Below are 22,411 nucleotides of genomic sequence, written 5' to 3' on the forward strand. Positions count from 1 at the left end.
ATAGCAGGGCCTGGAGCAGCGCAGGTTTCTGTGGCTCTAGCCCTTGGCCAGACCCTTCCTGGAAAGGACCCAGCTTTACAGAGCAAATGTTTCATTTCTGGCTGTTTTTTGGTTTCTTGAAGTATGGCTGAGAGCAGACTCGTGCCTTGAGCTGCCTCACAGCTTGGACCATGGGTGATGTAGGTGGGACTGCGTAATAACAGACTTCTGTTGAGGATTAAGGCAAGCAAGCAAATAAAAAGTGCTTTTTTGCAATGAGCCTCACCTTGTTACTCTGGTTTTAAGGGCTGTAGGAGTGTGATGTTTGTGACTTTCTTGTAGGGGCAAACCCTTGCACGTCTCACTCGGCCATTCAGAGTGGCTGCAACACGTGCAGAATTTAGTGGCCATTAGCTCCGTTTCCTTGTCTGCCATCTTCAGCGGCCACCAGGATGAAGACAATGTCCAGCTCCATCACCATCTTTGTGGCAGTGGAATTAGAAGTAAAGGTACCAGTGCCTGAGGGTTGGGTCATGAATTAATAATTGCTGTGTGGTGGGGGAGGCCCGTCAGAATAGCTGAAAACAGAGAAGTTGCCTCGCAGAGTGCTATCAATCACTCAGTGACCATAACTTCCAGTAATTAGTGTATTTTATGGGCCTTTGCTTCAGTGACTTGGAAGCACATATGCTCCACTCACAGCTAAACTTAGCCGGAGTAATATTCCAGGATGATTTATCCGCTTGCTGCGCTGGGATGTAACCCTATATTAGGTGAAGATTGTGAACTAAGCTGCAATAAAGTGTAAGTTTAGGTACAGTTTGCGCGGGTTGAGACCTCAATGTATCATATTTCTCAGCAATTGCTCTTGGGCCACCGTGGGCAGTCCGTGCGGCAGCTAAATAAATAATACAGTTCCCTACCTGAGCAGCTGGATGGGTGGACAATTAAGGGATAACATCAGCCACGGTGCGTTTGTAATATATAGGATTATGCGATGTAGATGAACGTTCCCTGTTCTTGTACTGTGTAGTACGGCTGTTTCCACCTTTAAAAAGTCAAAAATTCAGAAATGTTTGCCAGTGGAATCTGCCTTTCCCTGTTATTTATTCAGTTTGTAATGGCAGGTGAATCCTCTCGTGCCCGCGGAGGTGGGGAGCAGCTGAAGTTGAGCTGCATTTCCACCAGCACAACCAAATTTAACATTTTTTTTTTTTCCCTTTAGATATTAATTTAAATCCAGCAAACAAATAAGCGGGAAGCCTCTCTGCTCAAACAAGTAGCCTCATTAATTGTTACAGACCATTTGTGTAGGTTTTGCACCTGACAATTTCCATTGATTGCCCTGAAAGGCCCGTGTCCCACCTTTTTCCCTTTAGAAAAGGCACTGCTATTCTGAGCAACACCTTTGAAGATGTAGTGGTAAAAGGCTGGGAACAGAAGGGATTCGTGGCGAGGAAGAAATGTGCAATTTAATCATGATTGTCTGCAGTCTTTAGTTTGCAGTGCATTTACTATAGTTCATATTTAAAAGAAGTCAAAGTGAAACTAATTATCTTTAATTAAGGTGAATTAGGCTTTGATTTTTAATATATTTTATGTAGAGAGATCTCAAACTCATCTGCTCAAGCCAAGGAATGTCCCAAAGGTTATTAGGGCATATTTCTGTTGGGCCTGACGGTATTAGTAATAACCTTCTTCCTCATAGTCCTAGACATGAACAAATATGTCACTTCATCAGTCTCTGTTACCCGCGCTTATGCCCCTCCGCAGGGGTCGCAGATTCCACAAGTTATCAGCTAATGGCGTTATACATTAAAAATTGAAGCTTTCCTCACTCTGAGGCCTTTCAAGGCTTTGTTCTTAAGCCCCAGACACTTTGGAGTGCAGCTGCAAACTATAGGCAGAAGATTAAATTAATTTGTAACTCTTTTTTCGTCCTGCATTACTAAATCCTGCACATTTAATTGAAACCCTACTTCAAGATGCTTTGTGTTTCTGTTCTTCTTTGTTGTCAGTTTAACCTCAGAAGCACTTTAACGCTGGTAAATTGCTGTTATATCCTTTCGGATTTTTTTTTTTTTAAACTGTGCAATAAGAGGACAGTGAAATTGATATTAGAAGGAAAGAAAAATCTTAGAGTAGTTTTTGAGGTATTTAATATTTATTAAGGTCCGTACCCTGCAGAGTTTCAGGTGATTTTAAGCCATCTATCTAGGAATGTATAAATTGGTCCTGGAATGAAATTTCACCTAGGGAATTTTATGTTATCCAGTAGTTAAGTCTGATTTTTAAAGTTTCCTGTGTCTGAATGTTCCGAAGTGGTGTCTGCTTTTCCATAAAATGAGGGTTTAACTGCAGTGCACAATCTAAATGCAAAATCCTTAGATGGAAATTTAATTGTGTAAAATGTGCACAAGGTAATTAAGAACAAATTTTAGAACATTTCAGACTATAAAGTCCTCCTTCAGCTAGATCACTAGCGATATTGTAAGTGCTTATTTTCAATTTGCAGTTATGCTGAGAAACATGGAATGTGTCTAAATTAAGAATAAAAACATCCCATGCTTTTCTGTATAACTGTAAATTAAAAAACAACTTGCACAACATAGACAATAATCTAAGTAGGAGACTTTATTGCCTGAGTGTCCTAAAAATATGTTTTGAACTTCCTTCCCTCAGTCACTTTCTGAACAGGAGACAGACCAAGTTGCTGTTGTAATTCTTATTAACAATACACAGGCAGGCAAGCAGGGAGCGACACAGAGGAAGCGGTTTGTTGGTGAGGATTTCTGGATTTCCATTTTTGGTTCCAAAGTTGTTAATTAAATTATTTCAACAAGTCAATTTAATTTTGTGTTACTGAGCTGCACGTTAAATGTGTGTATTTGAGAACAGGTTGGTGTTGCTTTCCAGCCCTCCTCGTGGCCGCTCAGCACGGATGGTTTAGGCACCTGCCCCTGCTGAAACTGGCTGCCTCGCGCTCTTTTTGCTTTCCCTTAACGTGTTTTTTAGATATGGTTTGATAAAAATCAGCATACATGCACACTGTACCTCTGCCTGTTGTTTAATAATCTGGGATGATTTCTCAGTTTATCAAGTACTGGATTACAAGCTGATGGTGCACCCCATCCCTCCATCTGCAGCTCTCTCCGGGTCTGGGGGAAGGCTCCAGCAGGTCCTTGCACTTGGAAGTGCACCTCAGTTTTCAGGACACAACCTCACTGAACGCCATAAGATGAGCGTTTTAAGTGCTCCGACCTATGTCTCAGAAAATAACAGTTTTAACAAAAACCAGGCACACGACGGCCGCCCCCCAAAAAACCCACACGCAGACATGTGTTTTTTCTGGAATGAAATGGTGTAGGAGAGTGTATTCTGACATAGTCCTTGCTGATATGGGCTGATTCTCATTTATATTTCCCTACCAAGCTGTCACTGCAATTCGCTGGGCCTTCTTAAAATAATGTTTCCTACAGTTCCTGTGTAGTGGGAGGGTATCCATAGGGAAATGAGAACCGGCTCCTTGAATTTTAAGCATTCCCTTCTCCCCTCCTTAATATCCAGAGCTACGTAAAATACTGATCAGTCCGCAAACCTAACATGGTGTGAGTGGAAATACTGTATTTTTGTTACAGTGCCTTAAAAACAAAATTGCAAGTTCCTGAGTTTCATCGTGCAAACGCAGGGGAGATAAGTTTCTGATAGCCTGGTAGTTTGGTAGTTTACATATTTTTTTTTTTTAAGTATCCTGCGTTGGGCTTGTGCTGCAGATGTTTATATGACTTCCTTGAGACAGATGATGGAGAGTATGAAAATCTCTTTAGTGAAGCTCTAATCTGTTTGTTCTGGGGTTGTTTTTTTTTTCTTTTAACTGTGATGCTGTTTATAAATCTAAATCTACATACAGAGGTCATTGGTTGGCTGAACTTAAACCATTTTACTTAGTAAATTTAATTAAGAAAATACAGTGCAACTCATAAGCAAATGAGTTTTTCCTAGTTTTAAACCAAACCACCCTCTTGAGTGCTGATTGCCTTGCTCGACCCCTGGTGATATAGAAACAGGCAAAATTAAAAAGGACATTAAAGCTTCATTAAATCTGAAACACATTTAGTACAGTGACATATCTGCAGGCTATTTCAGGGAAGATTACATACTCTTTGGTAAGTTTCTTAATTTATAATACCTTGACAATCTTGCAGGGAGGAAACAACTCTGACTAGATGAATCGAGTGGTGGTTCAGGGGGATGCAGAACTGGCACATGATGTGTCCATGGCTGTGTTGCTTTGCAGTTCTCATTCCAGGAGCAGCTTCACTGAGGAACATGTTTCTTTTTTAACAACCCTCAAAGAACTTGTTCCTGATGCATTTTGGATTCCTGGAAGCTCGTTTATACATGCCATACTTATGTCTGGCAGAAAACTGCTGCCTTTGGAGCCCCTGCTGAGGCCTGTGGTGGTGAGGGAGAGGAATTGTCGGTGGGAATGGAAATGTTTGAAGTCATCGTCGAGGCAGTGGTCATTTTCCTGCTTCAGTAAGATCTGCAGAACGATGCCCTGTGCATATAGCCATAATTATCTTCTTGTTCAGCAGTGGGGTAACTGTTACATTTCTACGAGTCTGTAGCTATTGTAACGACTGTTCTTAAGTCAGTAGTCATTGGGAGAATCAGGATTTCTTTTACTTCTGTTCATGCAAAAGTGTGTGGCATTTGCAGGTTTATTGCTAGGCATTTATAGGCTAAGCAGCGCTGCTTAGGATCTCAGCCAGCTTCTTGGAAGTTAAGGATCATCCTCCCAAAAGGAGAGATGAAAAAGGCTCTGGTTTAGTAACTCCTGGTCTTTAAGACTGAGCACAACAGAAAACTTAGGGTCTTTGCTTAACTATTTAGCAGCGTGTTTCAAAGCCTGCCATCAGTGACTGGAGTGACACTGAAATGGGGGAAGCTGTGAACCAGACCGAAGTGATAGAAAGGATGGCAGTCAAGCCTGCTGAGCTCAGGTTGGTTTGTTACGAGGGTGACTTTGCTGCAAAGAGAGGCACTGCACTCAGCACTGCATCAGAAACAGAACAGAAAAGTGGAATTCACCCCAAAGAGTTGAGTCTTAAAGGCAAGCCTGGAAGGCAGAGCACAGGAGAAACCCAGCGGAGGAAGCTAGCTTAAATTGTGTCGCTTGGAGAACCTAAAGAGATCTTACTTGCTTTGTCACCTTAACGTCATTCCCTGTTCCAGTGTCTCTTGTAAGCCTGATTTCTTCTACATTCTGTCGTGTTGGTCTTAGAAACCAAGAAAACACGACAATTCCCAAATGGAAGTGTACAAGCAGATCACAGCTTTCGGAGAGAGGAGTGGCACAATAGAAACGTCTTGGAAAAACCGCATATGCTACTGCTTGTAGGGATGCTTGGTCAACACCATACTGATAGAGCAGACCATGATGGCTCCTCCTCAGCCATTATGCAAACTCCCACTGATGAGATGTATAGAAAAGACCCGAGTGATTTTTCAGTGATGCATGGAAATTGAGGTATGTGTTTCCCATAACTGTGGTGTGTCTGTGCAGTGAGTGAGCATTCAGAGATACTGTACGAACCGAGTCGCCCCTCTAGAGCCCATTTGATACATCTGTGGGTTTTCAGGACAAATACTATCTCAATATTGTGAGAGCTTCTTTCAAAGAGTAGCGACCAAATCAATTGTTTCATCTGTTAGGGTTTCTCTTGCATGCCTCTCTTAGGCAAATGCTTCAAGACCTACTCTGCTTTTATAATGTCTTTCCTTGGAGGATCTGGAAGAAATTTGCTGTATTTGCTGAGGCTCACAGCCAAGTGGCTGGTACGAAACTCGGTTTGGACAGCAGCTGGAATCACAGAAAGGGTGCTGTCTCTGCTGTACCCTGGTTGCTTCCCCTCGTGCTGTCAGCTTCTTGCTACCTTCTCATGACCTTTGTCCTGGTGAGGCTCAAGTATGTCAGTGGGTCTTTGCCCCATCAGTTCCCCACCTCGCTACAGCTCTGTCTGTGCCTTATTGTTCATGCTTAGGCTAGTTTTGTGCTGCCTGCCAGGCTGCGGTTTCATCGTAGGTTAACACAGCTGCCTCAGCTGCAGTCTGGCTGGGTCAAGTAACCACGGCTGTGAGGAGCTCAAGTATCAGTGGCAACACAGGTGCTGTGAAGCAGCTTTGGCCCAGCGCTGACACGTGGTTTAGCCTTTGCAGCATGTGACAGGATGGCTGAGACCTTCAGCCCTGATGCTGTTGGTCGGTCTGATGTGAATATACCTGGTTTATCATGCATCAGTCACATCAGTGATAGTAGTGCGGCCGTAACCCTTTTGGTAGACCTCCTTCTGAAGGTTGGTGGCGGGAGGATTCGTGAAGGTTAATTGGAGTCTGAAGAAGCTCATCTGACTCTGGCTCCTGTGTGAACCGTGGAGGGAGCTGGGCTTATCCAGGAAGGTTGGAGCAGAGCTGCTTTGAATGCCCTTTTGGAGGAGTTTGTGTCAACTCTGAAAACCCTTGTCCCTCACTGAATAGTAGACAAAATAACTTAAAACTAGCTGTAGTTTGCTGAAGTTGTTTCCAAGGTTCAGATACCAAATGGGAAAACATAAAGTCTTGTAGGAAGTATTTATCGTGGAATATATATTAGCTGTGGCAACAGTAGTGTGTTGTTGGGTCTAACGCTGGTACTGGCAGATACTCTAGTAATGCATCAGTTGACTTATAAAAGTGTGGGCAACAAATCAGCTGATATCGTGTGCAACTGAAAGTAGATCTGGAGAAAAGACAAAATGTCTTTTTGCGCGTGCCATGGTCTCTCTCCCGATCCCACGCACAGGTTCCTAGCTGGGTTTGACACCGATAAGGAAGCAAACCTCAGCTATATAACCCAGATTTTACTCTGAGCCAGTTAAGGGAGGACTTTGGGAGTTCAGTGCATGCTCTACGATACCTGTTCGTTGCAGATAATTATCAGTAAAGGTCGGTGTCGTTGGCCTCGCTATTGAGGCTGAACTGGTTTAATTTAGAGAGTCCTCAGGAACCTGGGCATCAGACGATGTTACTGAGTGGTACAGACAAAAGAGCTTGGGAAATACAGAAATACTCAGAAACATAGAACAAGGGGCAGTTGTTGTGAATTACTCCATTCTAAATACAGCTCTTTGTGTGTTTTCAGAATTACTTTTGCTGACATTTTCCAATTTATACAATAGTAAGAGTTGAGTACTTTTCTCTCTTTAAGAAAATGTGCCCTCCATGCAAATCTATATAACTAGACAAATATTATTTCCTTTCCCAGCTTGCTCTTGGGAGGTTTCCATATCCTCAGGTAAGATTGTTCATTACTGCTGTTTGCCACTGTGACATTCATTCCTATGTATGAAGGTGCAGAGAGCAATTGTGAACATTTGAGCCACATACAAATAAATCTGTCCTGTTAAATTGAAAAGTGGTATCTTGAAGGAGTCATTTAGAAGTCTCTATTGATTTCTTTTTTTTTTCCCCACCCTCTTTTTCTCTTCTCCAAACTCTAGATTTTCTTTCCCTGGAGACAATGAAAATTATGATGATGTTAACGATTGTTTTGTTGAGAGATTAAAATAATCCAATATGTACAACAGTGCTTTTGAAGCAGGAAGGTGTATCTACTCCTTTGTTGTTTTGGTTTGTTTTTTTTAATTCCAATTTTAAATAATGGTACGATGGTCTAAAATCTTCTCAAGAATATAATGTGGATGGAATACTTAAGGGAGCTCTGGATTCTCCCTTTTAAGAGGACCTAATATTAGTATTTTATTTAGATACAGCATTTTCTAACTTTCCACTGACCTACCCCAGTTTCATTGAAGTTGGTGGTAAAACTGTTCCCATCCTCAGCGGCAATGGCTAGACCAGTGCTGAGTCCTGCATTACCATGTAATATTTTACTTTGTACGCTTGAAAAACCAGGAAGCTCTGAACAAAACAGCCAATCCAGAAATAAGTTGGCTGCTTACTTTAAATTCTTACTGCAAGATGGATGTTAGAAATCATAGTAACAAACTATTCTGTAGTTCCTCAAATTATTCTTTCCTGAGAGAGGGTAAAAAGTGAAATGTCCAGGGACTAAAATGAATTATTTGAATGTGGGTTTTATGTTTTCATGTGTTTTATGAACACTGTTTTCTGCATCTTGGTCTGTACAGATCAGAGTGCCTGGAGGCATGTCTGATTTAAAGGTGGTGTTGGTCTGTGCTCTTTAAGCATCTATTAACTTGCTATTATTATGCAAATAACTGTTGTAATACACATACTAATTTATGCATGGTTAGATTATGCAGATGCATCACAAACATGGTTATTGAATAATAGGCTGGGACTCTCTCTCTCCCATTTTTATAAGCTGTTTTAAGCAAATTCTCCTGACACTTTTATGGACTTGCAAAGGTTTTGCGTATGTAGAAATACACCGATTTTTTTTCACTTTCTCATCTCCTATAGAAAATGTGTACTGACAGAGAGCGCTGTAGCTGGTTCACAGGCCATCCTTTGCATATTTTATCCATATTTTAAAATGTACCCTCTCCTTTGAAGAGGGGATTGAAAAAGAAGCTCTTGTGTTGAAGTGTCCTCCATACATCGGCGTACTCACTTGTGCTCGTTGAGTGTCTTGGTGTTCATTGTAGATGGTGTATTGTAACACTAAATCAAAGTGACGTGGGATACAATTTAAGATAACCCTCTGTTGACAAAAGTGTTGGAGCTTGGGGAAGGAAGTTGGAGCGCATACATTATGTATGATTCTAGACAAAAATTTGTTTTCTGAATTGGGAGCAAAACATGATTGCTAGTTTAAGATCCTTTTTGCTATTCTAATTAAAAAACGGATCGGGTTTGTAAAAGAATATTTGGCAAGTCAGTAGTCCATGAAATTGTATATATTTTTTAATGTAAAACAGTTGAGGAGGTGAAACTTTAAAATGTAGCTATTAAGCTTCTCAAGCAACTGCTTTTCATAAGGATTTTTATGTGAAGAATATGTATTTTAGACATGCACTTACATAGCTGGTCACAAGAATTTGTAGAAACCCACTCTCATTAGGAGGATAATTAGCTGGAGGGTGGAGGGGTGTTTATGTCTAAATGTGTTTCGCCCTTACATAAGGGCCTGATTCTGCAGTCACTCACTGGAGTAAACCTTCCTCACTTCAGTGGGCTTGTTCAAATGAGTGAAGCTAATGATATGTGTGTTGGCAGAATTTGCCCCTAAATAACTTGAAGTTACTTCTCTATGAAAATGGGAACTATGGGTCCATGTTTGAGAACACCTGAAATTTCCTGCAAATTAATATTTATCTACAGCTGTAGATGGAAAAACAAATATTTTTTTTTCCTTACTCTCTGTTTTTAAGACACAAAGAAATGGTCTGTACAAATTCAGTTGAAATGAATAAGATTTATAGGGGGAATCATTGCAGTGTGGAAATTCAGAACTCTGGAGTGTGCCAGTAAGAGCAAAAGATGATTAATTTTTTTTTCCCTGACCCTAGTAGAATATTTTAATGATAGAACTTACCACTTCCCAGTTTCCACATCTTCTATAAGTATTTATAGTTTTGCTAACAATTACTCGTCAAACTAGCATTATTTAATCTTACATTCCCTATAAAGTCTGATCTTGAAGGCACTTAAGCATGTGAGCAACTGCTCATGAAAGTAAAGTTGCTTATGGGTGTGTTTAAAGTTTCTGTAATTTTCTTTTCTCTTGATGTGCAGCTAACTTCATTATCTGTAGCTAACTGCGAAAGGTAGCGATCTGAACAAGGAAATAACAAATAGTAACCATCGGAACAGACTTTTCCACTACAAAAACTTTGCACAGGAAACTCTAATCTTTAAAATGTAGGAGATTACTAAAACCGTTACGGTTTTCATTGTTTTGTTTGTTTTCCTGGCATGGCATTGCAAGGCGCTGTGTAAAACTCCTTTTGGAAGGAGTAGGTATGATGCTCATGGGATTTGCTGTAGCTACAGACGTAAGCACTTAAGGGTATATTCTTCCCCTGATGTGTTTGCGTAACTATTAAAACTAGTAGGAATGGTGCATGTGCTCACACACATACTAAAAAATACTCTTTTGAATGAGTTCTGTGCTACATAAACATTTAAAAAAGAAGGGCAGCCCCTTCCGCCAAACCCAGTTGCTAGTCCATAGTCTGCCCAGCTTTTTAGGTACCTAAAGATGGCACGTAGGGAAAAAAAGTTTCAAATTTCTCTTAAAAGTTTAACCTTAATTTATGTGGTTTGGATTTTACATGTCTGTGCAGAAAGAACTGTAAAAAAAAACAAAAACAAACCACCAAACCTCATACTGAAAAGGCCATGGCACCTCACATTATATTTGATTAAATTTTAACTTGGAACCCCAAAGATGTGCAGTGGCTGAACAAACTGTGAGATGTACAGTTAATCACATAGATTCAAATTCCGTATATTGTATAAAAACGCGATGGGGGCAATGACTTGTTTAATGATAATGCAATTTAGGAGAAATGAAAAGAATTACCCACTAAATATTCTCGGCTTGTAGTCAAACTTTATACAAAGCAGGATGTTAAAAGGATGCTGCATCCATTAGGGAAATATTCCAAAGAAATAGGCAGCACTCGGCTGCCGAGGATTTAATCAGCTATAGGAAAGTGTGGATTATGACGACTGTATTTAAGATACTTTTGCAGTTAGAGAAATCTTTTCCTTCCTTTGGCTGCAATTCCAGGCCTCGCTTAATAAATTACATGAAAATGACCTGAAGTTGTTTTTTTATTTAAAAAAAAAAAAAATCCACCAAAAAAATCCTGTCCCACATCCCTCACCCTCCCATCCCACTGCTCCCCGCCCCCAAATCTGAGCAAATACTGCCCCTGGTATTGTAAAGCTTTGAATGTTTTCACACCCCATTAATTTATTACTTCTCTTTCCTCATCTTTAAATTTTTTTCTTTTTTTTTCCCCCTTTTTTTTCTTTTTTTTTTTTTTTAAATTCAGACTCCCCGCTGCTACAGCGATTTTCATCTTGTTGTTAATTTTCCCTGCTCCATATGGAGCTCCAGACATTTCACCTGGAGGCTGTACTAGATTTTGCTGTAGCGATCGCACTTCCGGAGGCCAAAACTGTCATTTAAGGTTCCTGGTGCATCTGTCTACGCCAGGCTTTTCACTGGCACCGGGAGAGTGTGAATAACAAATTGGATGCACCTGAGATTCAGATGATTAGTGTGTTTTGTGAATGCGGGCGACTTGTAAGCAGATAGCTGTAGGGATGGGGAGGGCTAAGCAGCTACCCCGGGTGAATCCGTGCTCACACCTTGCGGTTGGGATGCGCCGGGAAAGCGCGAGCATCCCGGCAGCCTGAACGCAGAGAGTAACAAATATTTCATCCTGCCTTGTCATTGATTAGAAAAGAGCCTTTAATTTCATTTCACCCCATGTTGTGATTAATTTGCATTCTTTGTCAGAAGTTAATGGAGTTTTTTATGGTTCACTCTGAAATCCTTGAAGACATCAGAGTTGATCTGATGTTTATACAACCGCCAGCGGAATTTTTTCATTTGATTGATGGAGAGCTTGATGTTATTCCAAACGGCTTTTTAAGCTGTTTTTAAGAATTATTTGAATAAAATGCAAGCAAGATATTGTTGTAACGATCAAGATTATCTGTTAAAAATCTGTTTCAAATAAAGAACATGATAAGTAGAAAAAAAGATCAAAAAGACAGGAGAAATGATGAATGCAGAAGATGATATTTGTTAAAATAGATAATCCAAGGATTCAAATAAGTTCTTTCAAAATGTAGTGAAAGTAAGAGAGACCGTAATTTAAAGGTCCTTTTTAATATAAAGAGTTTGGTTTTGCAGCATGATAAATAATGGGAATGAATTAGTAAAGAATTTAGTTCCAGTTAGATTTTTCCCTTCAGTTTTGTTTTTTTTTTCCTTTCCTCCCAGCTTTTTCACCTTCCTTTTCCCAGCAACACGAGCACAGAGCCCTGGTGTCTCAAACTCGGAGAGACAAGACTGTCAGGCCTGTTAGTTCAACAAAATGATGACATATTACTCGTCTCAAGGAAGAGGCATTCTTAAATCCCACTGCAAAGAAAATATAAGTGGATAATAGGAAATTTTATAGCCCAAGAAAGCATTCACTATAGTCTTGCCATTGGTTTGCTTTATAAGAAAATATACAGGGGGAAAAAAATCCTCAGTGAAAGAAAACGGCATTTTGCTCCTCCTGTTAGGGAAAGGTTTGTACTTTTACCAAACCCCAGCATATAAAAAGCATCGGAGAGACGATGCAGAATATTCTGCGTATGCTGGGCCAGATCCTCAGCTGGAGCAAATCAGTTCTGCTGCTCCAGGGAGATCAGGGGACAATGCAGACTTACACCAGCTCTGGGACATAGCTCTTTTTTTCAGCAGAGCAAGATTTTGCAGATATATTTATTATTATTATTATTATTATTATTTCTCATACCAAAGCTGGGGGTTTTTTGCAAGATTTTCTTTTTATCCTTTCATCAGCAAATCCTACCCTCGCTGTGATTTCTGCAAGTAAGATTTAATTATAGGTCAAAAAGCTACTGTGGAAGCGCTTCCCTTTAAAACAGATTAATTTATTTGCTGTATCTTAGTTTGCTAAATAATTGCATGGTTTTAAATGAAGTTGCTGCTTTCTGATCCCTGTATTAACATGGTCTAAGATTCTTTTTATTATATGTAATCCATACTATTGACCGAATTTGCCCTGGTTTCATTTAAATGTAAGCAGGTTGTCAAGGAAAAAAATATTTAGTTTAACTTGGCATGTAAAGTAGCCATTTTACTGTTGTTTTTTCAATTGACAGAAACATCCTTTAAGCATTCATTTATTTTGTGAGAACAAATTGAGGGCTGGTTACAGCATGTCTCCCACTAAGAAAGAAATGTTTTTTTCTTCCACATGTATCATTATATCTAACCATTTAAAAGACATTAAACACTGTTCAAATGCTAATGCCAAAAATAGTGAATTAAATTACTGTATAATATCTTAAATATGATAAATTTGTGCAAATATTTTTGCTTTTATAATATATTCCAGAAATCGCTGGCAATATTTTAAGTCATTTGCTATTATTTTAAGCTCTTACCAATTTCTTAACTTAGGTTTCACTGCATATATCATTTGTGAGATAATATGCTTCAGCTCCATTTTGCTTTATTATTTTTTTTTCTCCTTGGCCAGAAATAAGTTTTGACATAAATTTGATCCGTCAATTAGAAACTTGCTGTAAAATTTGAATTTAGTTTTAGTTTTAGTTTTTTTCTGTAAGTGTTTTCTTTTTTGAAAATTAAGAGATTTTTAGGGGAGAAAAAAAATCCGTTAGGAACCTCAAATTTAAAGACAAATTTTTTATTTTTTTATTATTATTTTAATCTTCCTGTCTTTTTTAAAAAAAATAAAATGTAAAACTGGTATTTGAACAATATGGTCAAGCTTGGAAATGTAGGTAATCAGTAAATCCTGATTTTACAGTATGTTTTAATTAGCTCATGATCTTGAAAGACTGATGTATACTTTTTTTTGCTTTCTAACCCCGACAGTTCGAGGCAGTCTGGGGGACTGGGGTTAGGGGTGTTCAGTGACCAGCATTCCAGGACACGTCCTGTGCCTGTTCCCTTGGCTTGTGTAAAACCTCATGGTCGCGCTGACATCAGCTTCAAGCCTCGGAAAAGTTCCATTTACTACAGGGGGAAAATTCACTACTACAGATAATTGCCCACAGGCACATCTTACGGTCAGGATGTAAGTTTGTGGTTTCCAGTTAGTTAGGGGATTGTCACCCTTCCCAGTGTGTATTGCGTAAGAAAATGGCTTAATGCAGCGAGCCCTTTTGTTGCACTGTGTGGCTGTTACCTTTTGGACTGTGGAAGTTGAGCGAGATCCTGAAATGAAATCCCTGAAATGAAATGATGCTTGTTGCCATGAGAGCTGCTTTATCAGGAGGGGGGGAAAAACCCCAACCATCCAGGAGGAAATACTGAAATACCTTCAGAGAGATTTTTGCAAATATATAGGGATCTGCTGCATGAGTTGGTGCTGCTGTGGAATGGGAGATGTTCCTGTTGTGACTTGAAGGAAACATTTCTCACAGTTTACAATTCCTGCAGTGGATGCCATTGAATGAATTGCCTGAATGAAAATTTAAACCTGGAAGATCGGCTCTCCTTAAGGAAAAAAAAGCTAGTGGTAGGTGGATGGATTGGTGTGGTTAGGTTGGTTTAGGTGGCCCTTTGCTTACTGTCAGCAAATCCTGGATTTACTGAAAATTTACATCTCTTCTGTGCTCTGAGCCGGCTGCCTTGGCTGGGATAAGGAGGAGGCACGTACCTGCTCCTCACTGCCCTGTGAGCTGGAGGCACCTCTGGAGATGGCCACAGCGGCCCCAACGTTTGCCGTTTGCTCTGTCCGTGGGCTGCTAAGGCAGGGGTCTCTGCCGGGGCCAAGGGCTGCGTTTCCAACATGACCTGCGGGAGCACATCACACACGGACCTTTCCTCCTCTGCTAGGTGATGGTTGCTCGATGTAGTGAGGAGCCCCAGCAGCCAGAGTAAGAGTGAATGATTTGGAGGTCTGGGCAAGTGTTTCCCTTCCATGGCAGCCGTTCTTCTGCCAGCCCCGTGGAACCATGTGTTTAATTCATGAGAGTGCAACGCTACCTGCGGTGGGCGGCCGAGTGACGTAGGAGAGGGTGCTCACTGCATGGTGTGGTGCCTCAACCCACTCAGCACCTCCGTTTAGTTAGAAAACGACACTCATACAAAGCATTTTTGTTGCCTTGGGTTATATTCTTTCAGATGTCCCTAGAATTGTCTCATCTGTAGTGATCACACTTGATTTTGCAGCTCTTCGGAGAAAGCTCGGGATTTTTCTAGGTGGCTTCCAGTGGCAGGCTTTAGCAATTTTTCAGTTTCTTTCAAGCTAGAAGGGCCTGGCGGTGGTGTGCTTATGAGGAGGGACAACCCTGATGGATATTTATCTGCTGCTCTTCAATACTTCTGGTATTAGAGGCTCCCTTGTTTCCTTAGATTATTCGTTCCTCTGCTTTATTATTGGAAAGGTTCCCCTCACTGCAGCGTGTAGTGAGCACGGAGAGGAGGTGCAGGAGCATTGGTGGTTGTCATCCTTGCTCTGTCTTTAGTCTGAAGAGCCCAGTTCCTTTAGTGTCTCCTTTCTAGGTTTCTGGCTGTTCTTACAGTTTTCCTTCAACCTTCCTCCAGCCGGCCCACGGCTCTCTGGGCGCACAGGCTTAGCCCGGTGCTGCATGGAGAAAGGATAACCTCTTCAGGCTGTCCTCCTCCCTGGGCATCCCGCTGTGGCGTTTGTCCTTTTGGGGTTCGGGGGATTTTTTGTAGCATTGTGGCATTATTCCTACTCAGTTGTGATCAGTTTTCCTCTTCTGTAGTGTCCTCTAGGTTCTCATGGTATTCCTCCTCTCTATCACCTTGGCGGTCATTTCGCTAAATTTGATAAATGAGGATGATGTTAAGCCAGAACTGGTTAGAACTAAACCCCATTCCTTTATTTGGTTTCTGGCTGACCACCCTTTGTTCTACTGACTGCACTGTTTGTGACGCTTGAAACAAGGTTTTAAACAGCAGTTTGCTAAATTTACTGTCTTCCCTAAGATGTGCTTGTCCCACATGCCTGCTGCCTGAGGAATGTGCTAACATGAGCATCCCGGTCCTACTCCTGGGTAGCACTTATTGTTGGCTTCTCGCACTCCCTCCATATTTTTCATGCCCACTTCGTTGAATTGTGTTACTGAACTCTGGTAAACAGATTTCTGTGAGAAGTGGCTGCAGTTCAGTGGTGGATGAAATAATCTCTTTATATAAATTTGTTTGTAGACCTCTGGGAAAACCAATGTAATATAATTGTAAGAATATATTTAATATTAAGGTTGTTGTGAATTGTCTTTTTTAAAAAAAAAATATTACTTTTATCCTTTTTTTTTTTTTTTTGTCCTGTATTTTGTGACAGTGATTGAAGTTTGCCATTTGCAAAATCCACAGATTGGGATGAAGAGGGTGTTTAGAATATCAGGAACAAATTAGGGGGGTCAGTCTTGCTGGTTTGGTGCTTTCCTTTCTTTCAGAAGTATAACCAATTTCAATTTTGCAAGCATTTGTAAAATATATCTGAAGGTCATGCCTTTATTCCAGAGGAAGAGTAAAACCCACAGTGGTGAAGACCATGTGGAAATGTAGTACGCTTCCGTATTCCTTTTCCATTTATACCAGGGCAGAAACAAACAAGTGTGCGTTGGTCATTTGTCAGTAGGAGGCAATGTTTGTGGGTTCTGCTGTTCAACAAAACTTAACCCTTATTTGTAAAGATTAAAAGTTAGTTATATGTAATTTTAAAATCCACAGTTTCCTAGATTAGGAAAATAAATGTTCTGCTGTGAAGCCTCCCTTAAAAATCATAACTGTGTGATTTGTTGGTATATGTATTTTTCTATTAAAAAAAAAATCACTAGCTTGAAAAGCAGCATAATACGTAAAGAGAAAATTTGTTAACTGATATGGGAAGATCTAACCCTAGGTCACCTGCAAATCTCTCAAACAAGAGCTCCAGGGCAAGTCCTAATTCCAGAGAGTAAAAGTGAAAATTAAAGCTATAGCTAGTGACTCCTCTAAGTTACCCGGGGTGGATTCATTTGAGTTTCCTTGATTGTGCTTGTGAATATAATGTGAGAGGGATGGTAGAGGTCTTCTCAGCCACTGCCCGTCCAAAGTATCTCCACGGAGACAGAAATATAACCTGATGGTCTGTCAAAAGTTGCTTTTCATAACCAGAGGCATTCAGTAAATAGTAGATGAAGCAGGAGGCAAACTTTTGCATTTTTAACTAAAAAAAAAAAAAAAAAAGCCATTTGGAGAATGTACTTTATGGAGTGGTTTATCCAGATACCACTGATATTTCATGACCTAAGAAACAGACTGTTAATGTGATAGATTTAGTTATCATCTGCCGTGCTTCTTCAAATGATAACCTGTCACATGCAGTAAGTAAACCCACAACAAATACAGCAGAGGTTCAAAACCTCCAAAGGGCTGATATTTTGCAAATTCACACCAGTTTGGTTGGGTATGGAAAGCTTACAAAACCTTCTGACCAACTGGGCTTCCCAGCGATGAGCAGGGCAAGGGCTCAGACGCATTCTGGCGTGGCTGGGGGAGGTGGTGGTGGTGGAAGGCTTGAAGTGACCTTTCTGAGAGGGGGAGGATGTTTTAATGAGCACATCAAAGCGTTCCTTGATATTAAAACGTATACTGCGCCTTTCTTGTCTTCCTTTCAAGCAGGGTTTTCAGTTGTGTTATTGCTACCATTTTACTATTTGAAATTCTTCATGGGAAGTACAAAAACGTGACAGTGGCCATCTCCTCCCTGATCCCCGCGTTTCTGAGCATCGCGTGGGGTAGCAACGCACCAAACGCTCGAGCTTTGGAGCTGCACTTGGATCCCTCGAGACCAACCTGCCTCCTAAACTTCTTACCTCCCAGCGGTGCACGAAAACCAGACGGTTAGGGGAGGAAGAAAAGGAGCGCGGGTGAACAGGAAGATAAAACATTTTATGTTGAGTACTTTTAAAACTGTTCTTAATGTGCTATAAAACTGGATGCTTCACTTTTTCATGAACTGTGTGCAAAAGGAGAAGCACTGACTGTAAAGTTGTCGTCAGTTAGGTTTGGTTTATAGTTGCAGAGGCTGCCCAATAATGTCATCTTGGAAAAGGTAAACAACATAGTTTTAACAGTGAAAAATATGCCTAATATAAATACAGCTAAGTTCATTGCTGTTCAGAACTTGAAAAATATGACTGTAACATTGCATTTTCTAGTGGAGTTAACAGAGGAGCACAGTGCAGCCTTACAAGCAATATATCTGAGACAGAGAAAATAGGTAATACATCTAACTGGGGAGTCTCTGTGGCATTCGCATAGAGGAAAGCACAGTAGCTTTATTTAATTGAGAAAATGAATCAATTACAATGATGTTGCATCATCAAATGCAAGTGAAATAGCAAATATGTCATTACATCGGGTAACAGTGTTAAAAAGTAATTGAGTGTCTTAAGCATTTTGAATCAATTCCAGGTACTGGCACAGCTACCTTAATGCAAAATTTATGAAGATGATCTCAAAATAATATGTTGCCATCAAAATGGTGTAATAAAACCCAGTAACAACGTGTGTGTGAGCAAGCACACGACTCTCCCTCTCGCAGAAGCTGGGCCTGCCGCTCCAGCAGAGAGTTGCAGTGTCACAGGAACAATTCTGTAATACTTTGATTTATGTTGCTTTGTCATTAGAAGCACTGAACGCTTTTATTAGAGATAATATTTTAAATCTTGTTCCAAAATTGGATGTAATCATATCTGTGTTGAGGCTACTACATATGATTCCACCTCTATTCCTTTTCATGACAAGACCTATTTTTCCAGCAAGGAAATGTGACTGATACTGTGTCGCCTGTTCATGTGCGCTAATCTAAAGAAGCTCCAAATCATCCCTATTGAATAAGCTGAGTCTATTTTATCATTTAGCATCTGGAAGTGAAGTATGGGGAGGAAGGGGGGAAGTCTTTTTATATCCACAGAATATTGTGCTTACTAGCAATAATGCAAAACAGCAAATTTATTCTGTTGAGTTGTAGTAGATTGACATTGACCATTAAAAAATATAATGGGCTACTTCTATCTATAATTTTTTTTTCCTTCCTTGGAAAAAAGAGAATTACATGCAGAAACTTTATGTGTATATTCATGCGCTACTAATACGATAATGAAAGACTTCATGTGCATAATACCAGCTATTTTCTTGGTGCTAGTTTTGAGCCTCCTCTATATTACATTTTACTACCTGTAAAGTATGACTGGAGGATCCTGCCTCTGGCTGGGTACTGGGGGAGAGCGCTTCCAAAGCTGATGGCAGCCCTACAACATTCATCATCATGGCACTATACAACAGAGAATATTACATGGAAGGGACGAGCCAAATAAACTGTGTTAGGACAGAAGACAACATTTTCACTAAGGACTGCATTCTGTTTACATCGTGATTAGGTCAGGTTGCAAGCAACTTTGTGTCCGTTCAGGAAAAATATGTAACTAATTATCCGCACCCATCAGAAACAGTACGCATATACACATTATCAAAATAGCGGCGTCCCTGAATTCGGTCAGATATTTTGCATTACATACCTGCTCTGTGCTTTGTATTTAATTGTCTGTATTGTAATTCCGCCTTTGTTTCTTTTTGTAATCAAAAGGTGCTTTGCCAATATGGGCCAGAATATTTTGTAGCTCCCTGTAAGCAATCAAATGGTCTGTTACGACGAGCTAGTAATTAATCTCTCAACCAAACCGATGTTAAGAAAATTTAGGAAGGCTCAGAAACGACTGGTAACAAGTCCTTCCTTGGCCCGTTAAAACAATGCAGAGTTCATCAAACTTCGCACAGCCTCACGGCTGGCAATGCTCTACTTATAGGCAAAGTAAAACTGGGTTGGAATACATGAAACTTGGGTAAAAGTGGAGTATTAAAGGCTTTCCTGAGCAGCGGTAGATACTTCAACCACATAATTAAAGTTTTCCTCACAAAAAAGGGATTGTGAGCAGAGTCTGGCAGCAATCCAAAATTCTAATTTCTGACTATGATTTAATTTCAATTTTAAATAAATCGGTTTTTAATTTAAAAAGAGTGAGCTTCATAACATTAGCAATGATTGCAACATTAAGCCCAGTGTTCACAATCTAGCAATATAAAACATTATTTATATCTGAATCGTAAACAGCCTTTTGAAATGGATTATGGTTTTTCTTCCTATTCTAATACAACCTGGAGGGTACTAAAAAGTGTTGTGTGAAATTAACATTCTGCTGACTTTCGCCTATAAATGAGAAGCGAGCTATTAACATTTGTGTATTTTCATTATGTAAATTGTGTTAACACATGCCCACAAATTGCCACCAGCGATGCAATAATTTTCTCTCAGTGATCATAATGTGTCCAAGTGAGTCATTTTGATTATGACATGCTAATTACATATTGCCTTTTTTCAGATTCAGAAAAACCAGGGATCTTTAATGGTAAGCTTTATGAGTTCAGAAAAAAATTCACTTTTCTTTTTCCTGATGGCTGCTTCCTCTGCATGCTTGAATGCCTTGTTTTAAACTTAGCAAATTGCATTTTGAAGAAAATGCAAACCTTTAACTGCCTGTATTAGATTAGGTACCATTAGAAATAATAGAACATCCTGAGCATCAATGTTTTTATAAGAGTTTGCTGCTGTTGATTAATCTTGCTATATTTTATTGCATTAATGATTTTTTCTTTCCACTCCACTGTAAAGATATTGCATATAGGCTAATACTTTTTCCCTCTCTTCTTTCCATTGCAGCCTCTCCAGTTATTGCAGTGCATTGTTGATGAGGTGAGTCGTCGTCTTATGTGCTTTCACTCCTAAAGTCATTCCTAATGGAGTGGAAAGCTTATATTTTGTTTCCTAATGAAGCACAATGCCCAACATCCTCAGAGCACAAGTTGCCTTGTGCAGCTTGGAGCTGTCAAACATGAACTGGCCTTGTCCCACTTTATGCTGTTTTTTTACTCTTGAGTCTTTGAAAGACTCAGTCGTCTCAAAGGCTAGTCCTTTGAGCTATTTCGGCCCTGAAGCCCCGACCTTGTCGTGCGAGTTGATCCTCTGCATTTGCCAAGATGAGTCGGAACAGAGACATTCAAGTGACGGCACGCTTTATAGGGGGCGTTTTTAATGCGGTTTAGGTAGGCGAGAAGGGTATTTTGACAGCAAGAGAAAACTGAGGTGTAAGCAGGGAAGCATCTGAGTGTCATCTAATCGTTTTTATTTTGTCAGAAGGACAAAGTAAAAAGCTGAGATGCCAGACATCCAGGTGTGAACCGCAGACTGAGTTTCAGTGGCTAACATCACGTTTCTCAATTGAAATGCTTCTCTGCAGTGCCCATCCCCCTTCACAAACGGAGGCGTAAGCAGGGGTCCCAACTCTTGACAGCAAAGCACTAGCCAAGGCTGCTCTCAGTTTTGCTTTGTTTTTAACATTTAATAAGGTGATGATGATGATGATAATTGGGAAGTTTGAACAAGGAAAACCAAAAAAAAGCCGTAACTTTCTCAAGACTTGCCTCAGCCTCTAGCAGAGCGTTGTTGCCGGCTCGTCAGGCTGGTGTCACTGGTGGTGTGTCCATTCAGACCAGTCAGCTGCTTCCAGCCTGTCTCACGTAACACGTTTTTTTGGCGTGATGTAAGCTCACAGCCCGCCTGATGCCTGAGTACTCAGTTCTTCCTCCATCTGTAACTGCTACTTGTATGAACTGCTAAACCCACTGCTCTTACCTGCGGTGAACACTTTCATCCTTTTATTAGAGCATTACTTTAGTGGCTTTGCTGAACTAAAAAGTGACATTTGGGCCTTGAGAGATGCAGTTAAATTAAAATGACCACGTATCCTTTGTGTAGAGGAAAGAAGCCCTCCCAGTCCTCCAGCAGTGCTAGCTCTTTTGCCTGGCTCTTTACGATGGTCTGGTTCTTTGGGAGGCTTTTAGGCAATTCTGTTTCTTTCATCTTTTCCATCCATTGTTATTCCTGTTACATACATCTTTGGTTGAGGCATGCGAATTCCGAAGCACGATGCTGTCAGCAAAAGGCCATCTCTATCCTAAAGAAGGTCAGTTAAAAATGCTCATGTTTTCACCTGTGTTTTGCTACTGTTAGGCAAATTACTTTTAAGTGGGCTGGTACTGGTACCTAAATCTAAGCTCACTATTGTAAAGCATGGCCCTAAAGAGCTGCAGGTTACAGCAGAGTTTCTTGCAGCTTTCACATCTTTTCCTCGGGATTAGAGTTGCTCCACAAAAACTTTAACCGATGAGCTTTGCAGTCTGTAAACATCTGAGTGCCAAGCTCGCTGTAACGTTAGCACGTTGGGTTTGCTTGTTTTAACTTACTTTGTTCCACAGCGTGCCAGGGAGCCATCGTTCTGCGGAGGCAGTGGTTCAGAGTGCACAGTGCTCGTGGGCACGTTGAGACGTCAGGTTACAGAGCGCAGCTCAGCTGAAAGTTCTTTAAGTGCAGCTCGCTTTGTTTTGCAGCACACTCGATGTCTAAATGGAAGTTGCGTGCCATAACGTTTAGAGCCTGGGGGGAGAGGGGAATGGATTGGCTCTGTAGTGTTATTTGCTCGGTACGTGTGCATTGTTAGGGGGTCATTTAATAAGATATATAGCATTTAGATAGTGGCTGCCACACCTGGAAGTGCAAATTCTTGGCGTGACAGTGTCTTAGAGGACATTTATATTCAGGGGTTT

At 40.5% G+C, this 22,411-nt stretch overlaps 1 protein-coding gene across 4 annotated transcripts in view; it reads left to right on the forward strand.

The window, feature by feature from the left end:
- Positions 1-22,411, forward strand: part of MAP2K5 (mitogen-activated protein kinase kinase 5) — a 140,109-nt gene that overhangs the window by 80,881 nt on the left and 36,817 nt on the right. For 2 of the 4 annotated variants that reach the window (XM_080396972.1, XM_080396970.1), the window contains 3 exons: positions 7,286-7,315; positions 20,131-20,157; positions 20,469-20,501. In XM_080396972.1, the coding sequence (XP_080253098.1) occupies positions 7,286-7,315; positions 20,131-20,157; positions 20,469-20,501 (90 nt within the window). The remainder of the gene's footprint in view (positions 1-7,285; positions 7,316-20,130; positions 20,158-20,468; positions 20,502-22,411) is intronic. The other 2 variants (XM_080396973.1, XM_080396971.1) reach the window with 1 other exon arrangement.

This window comes from Falco punctatus (assembly GCF_963210335.1).
Source record: "Falco punctatus genome assembly, chromosome: 7".
NCBI classification, from domain to species: Eukaryota; Metazoa; Chordata; class Aves; order Falconiformes; family Falconidae; genus Falco; species Falco punctatus.